This window comes from Tenrec ecaudatus, chromosome 12 (genome assembly GCF_050624435.1).
Source record: "Tenrec ecaudatus isolate mTenEca1 chromosome 12, mTenEca1.hap1, whole genome shotgun sequence".
In the NCBI taxonomy this organism is placed as follows: Eukaryota; Metazoa; Chordata; class Mammalia; order Afrosoricida; family Tenrecidae; genus Tenrec; species Tenrec ecaudatus.
The window spans coordinates 108,271,967-108,278,041 of NC_134541.1; the positions used below are offsets into that span (position 1 = coordinate 108,271,967).

General features: G+C 39.1%; 1 protein-coding gene across 1 annotated transcript; it reads right to left on the reverse strand.

Moving 5' to 3' along the window:
* Positions 1-83: 83 nt before the first annotated feature.
* Positions 84-1,022, reverse strand: LOC142422794 (olfactory receptor 1f45-like). The gene has a single exon (XM_075528036.1). It carries the CDS (start codon positions 1,020-1,022, stop codon positions 84-86), a length of 939 nt encoding a protein of 312 aa, XP_075384151.1.
* Positions 1,023-6,075: the final 5,053 nt, after the last annotated feature.

Below are 6,075 nucleotides of genomic sequence, written 5' to 3' on the forward strand. Positions count from 1 at the left end.
AAAAGCAATTTAAGAAAAACATTGGCTAGAAGATATGGTGGACAGTTTAAAGAGAAACTGTTTCCTGGTGTTCAGAATTTGTATCAATATTGCACAGAGGAAAATTCCATGGACATAATTTTTCTCAGAGCCGCTTTCATGTCCTTGTTCCTGAGGCTGTAGATGAAGGGGTTCAGCATGGGGTTCACCACTGTGTACATCACAGTGGCTGTGATGTCTGTTTCAGCTGAGTGGGAGGATGAAGGGTTGAAATACACAGCAATGATGGTGCCATAGAAGATAGAAACCACAGCCAGGTGGGAGCCACAGGTGGAGAAGGCCTTCCACTTTCCCTTTGCAGATGGGACTCGCAGGACGGCACAGGTGATACAAATGTAGGAAACCAGGACAAAAATAAATGGCAGGATCATTATCAGGCCCCCTTCAATAAGAACCATCATCTCATTGAGGTGTGTGTCAGAGCAGGAGAGGATTAGGATACTCACGTCACAGAAGAAGTGAGGGATCCTGTTGTCTGCACAGAATGAAAGTGGAACCATCAGTAGTGTGTGCAACAGAGCATTTAGAATGGCAATGCCCCACGATCCAACCACCAGCAGGGCATAGAGCTGAGGGGTCATCTTAGTTGTGTAGTGTAAAGGGTGGCACACAGCAACATAGCGATCATAGGCCATCACAGCCAGGAGGAAATTGTCCATGTCAGCAAACACAATGAGAAAATACAGCTGTGTGAGACACTCAGGGAAGGAGATCACCAGACTTCCAAGTATGTGATTGCTTAAGATCTTGGGGACGGTGGTGGAGGAGAAGCAGATATCCACGGACAGGTTGCTGAGGAAGAAGTACATGGGGGTGTGCAGGCGGGAGTCTGTGCTGATGGCCAGGATGATGAGCAGGTTGCCCAGGACTGTGGCCAGGTACATGCTGAGGAAGAGAGCGAAGAGGAGCTGCTGCTGCTGGGGCTGCCCGGGGAGCCCCAGGAGGAGGAACTCGGAGACACTGGATTGGTTTAAGCCACTCATGACTGTGGAATCAGATTAATGCATAATAGAGAATTCAGAAACCTATACATAGATGGTTAAGATATGGCAAATCAAGCTCTTGGATGAATCACATTGCAAATCAATTAATATAGTTGCTAAGGCCAGAACTGGCTACCATACCTATACACCCAGTTTGCACAACTCAATCTTGATGCTATTTCCATGGAATGTTCTGAGTCTTGTTTCATATGTTTCATATAGAAAATCACACTTATACACAGATCTACTCTATGACTCTTTGTGTCTCATATTTCCAGTTCGTATCCCCATATTCTTAGCTGCTTCTAAGGAGATGAGAAATAGCTGATTATTAATGGATTTATCACAAGCTCCAGATAATGAATTCAGCACTTCTTATTGTTCACTAGATGTATAAAATTTAGCTAAGGAGTTTCTAAACTTTATTCCTCACCAAGTAAATATTGACAACTCCACTGGGACAGTCTTACCTGGGAGAAGTGGGGACTGTCACTATGGAGTGGTCAATGCTCTACTGTATTTTAAAGACTGGGAATTTCTGGAAATATAGGCAAGTCCTGAATGAGCTTACGGCCTTGGCCTTGTATTCAGGAAGGATGTTTGGAGGGCAGTCACAGAACAGACATTTACAGGAGCCTCCATGGCCACTGGGAGCAGATTTCCTGAGAGACCCATTACTGATAAGTGGAATATAATTGCCTCATCTACTTTCTAGTCCCTTTGGACCCAGCGCTGATGACAAAGAATGCTAATTAAATCCTAGGTCAGAACTTGAAATGACGCAATCTGGGTGGACACAATGTCCAGACAAAATTTCTTGGAGCCTCAAATCTCATCACCTTACTGATCTAGACTCATTTATTGCTTTGAAATTTATATTGTTAAAGCATTTTTCTTGTTTTCTTTTTTATAACAATTCTTATTGTGAATTAAGTGGGAGTTTACAATTCAGATCATCCATTTTGTATTCAACAGTTTAAATTACTAATCAACCTCTACCCAGTAGTTTACCTTACCACTGCTCCCTGGATTTCTCTTCTCCTTCTTTTGGATTACTCTTGTCGACTTCATCCAACTTAATACCTGAAAACCCTGTAGCCTATTATTTCATCATCCTTTCCCTGCCCTTCCTACCTTGCTGAACTCCAAAGTCTGTTTTCTTTGGCACAAAAATCTTCGTCTTCTCTCCCTCCATAACAGTTGTCTCATACACTATTTGTCCAGTATAATTTTTTTCAGGTCCATCCATGCCATGAGGTAGTTCATGGTTTTGTAGCTGTTTTTATTCCTTTTCTTTTTTTACATTTTATTAGGGGCTCATACAACTCTTATCACAATCCACAAATATACACACATCAATTGTATAAAGCACATCCATACATTCTTTGCCCTAATCATTCTCAGAGCATTTGCTCTCCACTTAAACCCTCCGCATCAGGTCCTCTTTCCCCCCCCTCCCTCCTTGTAGCTGTTTTTTAGCAATGCATAATAACATTCTGTGTACGTACCAAAGTTTCCCTATTGATTCCTCTACTGATGGATATTTAGGCTGTTTCTAACTTCTTGTCATTGTGAATAATGCTGCAATGAACATGGGTGTGTCTACTAGTGTTTGTGTTGTGATTCTTACATCTGTAGTTGATATACCCAGCATGAATGATGACTGGAATGCAATGATTTCTGCAGCCAGTTGTTTGAGAAGCACCATATTGCTTCCCCCACTGTTTGTACGTATTTACACCCCCATCAGCGACACTCTAATCTCTCCACAGTCTCTCCACCAGTTGTGATTTTCTGATTTTTTGAACCTGGTGGTTGTTGTTGGTGTAAAGTGGTATCTCATTGTTGCTTTGATATGTATCTTCTGGGTAGTTGGTGATTGTGAGCATTTCTTCAAGTGATCATTGGCCATTTGGATGTCATCTTTGCTGAACTGTCTGCTCATGTCATTTACCCATTAAAAAACCGGTTCTATTGACATATAATTCATGTAACATACAATTCAATGGTGTAAATATCTTTAAAAGATTCATGCAATCATCATCACGATCAATATTTTTACTAACATATAGCATTTTTATTGACATATAATCCGCATATTATCCAATCCAATGGTTTAAATATAGTACAAAGAGTTGTGTAATCACCACCAGAATCCCTTTCAGAACATTTTCTTCATTTTTGTACTCATTGTTATTACATCCTATTTCCCTCACCCCTCTCCTGCCATAACCCTAAAGACTATTAATCTATTTACTATTGTTCTAGATTTACCTATCTTTGATTCATATACAGAAAATGATACATTCCCACCTCTGACAACAATAACAAAATAAAACACAGAAAAACCTCAATCTAAAAGAAGTCAGAAAATAATAAAAGTTAGAACAAATAAAAAATTAGTTAAAAAGGAAAAAACTATAAGATGTTAGAATTTAACCTAAGCATATCCGCATGAATCCACTTTCTGATCCTTGCTGTCTGAAGGCAAGGCATTTCACATCCCCATCAATGGTCTGAGGAAATTCAATGAAGGCTTAATCCCTGTGAGGACTCTGCAAATGGGTTTTGGGTGGGTAGTATCATCCATACTCTTCTGCAAAACAGATGCTCAGAGTTTAAGCACTAATACTATTCTCTCCTCCAATCTTGGATTTTATGATTTACAATCCTTGGATCACATGGGCTGGTTTGCTTCTTCTGTATAGGTTTTGCAAACACCTCACTTAGATGCCTGATTGTTTTAAGATCAGCTTTTAAGGTCCCAGACGCTGCTTTTTTCTGATCACTGGGCACCATCTCATTTCTTTACCATATTTTCCTCTAGCACCTGTATCTTCAGTGACCCTTTCATAAGAGTAAGTATTGAACAGGGTCACATCATGATCACTGATTGTTCTTAGGCAAGGGCTTAAAGTTAAGTGGGAGCATTATTGAGAGTTAATATAAATAACTTTCATGGGGTTACTAATAATAGTATCATTAACCTAGCCAAGAGTATAGGTTTTAAAATACTATTGAGATAAGCAGAATATTCATATGTGGAAAGTTCTTAAACTAAAATACATGAGATGGTCACTTACACATATTAAAAAACTTAAGTATCTGAATCTTGTTTAAGAAAACAATGAGGATCAGACACAGGGTGATGATCAAAGTGTGATGAGAAGGTAATTTCATATCTGACTTTTAGGAAATAATTTGATTAAAAAAGTTCTGGAACCTGTGATGAATAGTGCTGTTAAAAACAGCAACAACAACTATGTGAGATCAAAAGGCCAACAATTATTCTACAGTAAAGATGAGAAACTAAATGGACAGAGAAAAAGACTACTGGAAACCGAACATTCAGACCACAATTTAACATCACATGTGAAAAATGTAACTAATGTCACTGAACAATTTCTGTTTGTTGCGAGGTGTCATGGAGTCCCTCTGACTCATAGCAACCCCATGTAAAAGAGAACCAAAGACTGCTCACTCCCGTGCCATCTTCAAGATTGTTATGTCTAAGCTCATTGCTGCAAAGAAGCTCAAAAGAAGGCCCTAGATGGCATGGGTTGGCACAGTGACTGCAAATCTGCGCTCAAACGTAGGAACGATTATGAGGATAGCGCAGGACGTGAAGTGTTTCGTTCTGTTGCACACAGGGTGCCTATGGGTTGGAACCAACTTGACAGCACCTAACAATAACAACAACACTCCTAGTTAGTGATTTAGTCTCCCTCACACCCTTAGTAACTATCAAACAGTGTTTTTTTTGCGTGTGTGAAACTTTTTCTTGATCTTTTATTTTTTAGACAAAGACATCTATTTCTGTTACATACAATTCTTAAAGTTGGTGGTATTGAATAGCCCATGTAGGAGTAAGATCTATTCTATAAAACATTCCACAGGTCCAGGACTTTATATATATATAATATAATATATTTTTTCATCGTCAAGTTACTTTCTGTTTATTTGAAGACTCCAAATCCAAACAAACTCACTGCCATCTAGTCAATGCTGACTCATAATGACCCCCTTGTGGGCTTCTGAGACTGTAATTGTTTGCGGGAGTAGAAAGCCCAGTCTTTCTCCCTCAGAGCTGCTGGTGGTTTTGAACTGCTCACTGTGTGGATGGCAGCCCAACGTATAACCACTATACCAACAGCTAGTGAATGTTGATCTTTGTAAGGTTCTTTATTTTTTTTAACGTTTTTTTAAGCATATAACTCACACACCATATGATTCAATAATTTAATCACATCAAGAAGAGTTGCGCAATCATGACCACAATCAGTTTAAGACATTTTCTTCGTTCTTGTACTCATCATGATTAGCTTTCTGTTTCCCCCATCCTCCCCTGCCATACCCACAAGGATCCATTAATCCAGTCACTGTCTCTTTTAATATCAGTGTTCTTGTACAGTATTTGTCCTTTTGTGATAGCCCTTTTACTCAGCAAAGTTTCCTTTAAGTTTAACCATATTAAGAAGTTTTTCACAGATTCATCATATTCTTTAATGCTGTGTGGTTTTCCGCTGTATGTGTGTGCATGCCATAATTTGCTTTTCTATTCTCTCATTAGTGAACATTTATATTTCCCCCACATTTTGTGGTTGTGAATGGTGCTGAGATGAAGTTGGGTGTCCTTGTATCTCTTTCTGTCACTGCTCTCATCTCTTTAGGATACGTATCTGGTAGTGGGAAGGCTGGATCATCTGGCATGTCTACCTCCACCTTTTAAAGGAAGCGGCCATGAGGCTGTACCATTTTGTAATCTCACTGGCAGTATATGAGGGGTTCAATGTCTCCATACCCTAACCATCATTTGTTGCTTTCTGTCTTTTTTAAAAAAATAACTTTGTTATTAATGTTGGGGTAAGATGACATTGCACTGTTGTGTTGATTCATGTCTCTCTAGGGGGTTGATGATTCTCTGCATTACTTCCATTAAAATTTTGTTTTAATCATTTTATTGGGAACTCTTACAGATATCATAACAATCCATAGCCCAATCACATTAAGCAGTATTATACAATTTCTACCACATTCAGTTTCAATACATTTT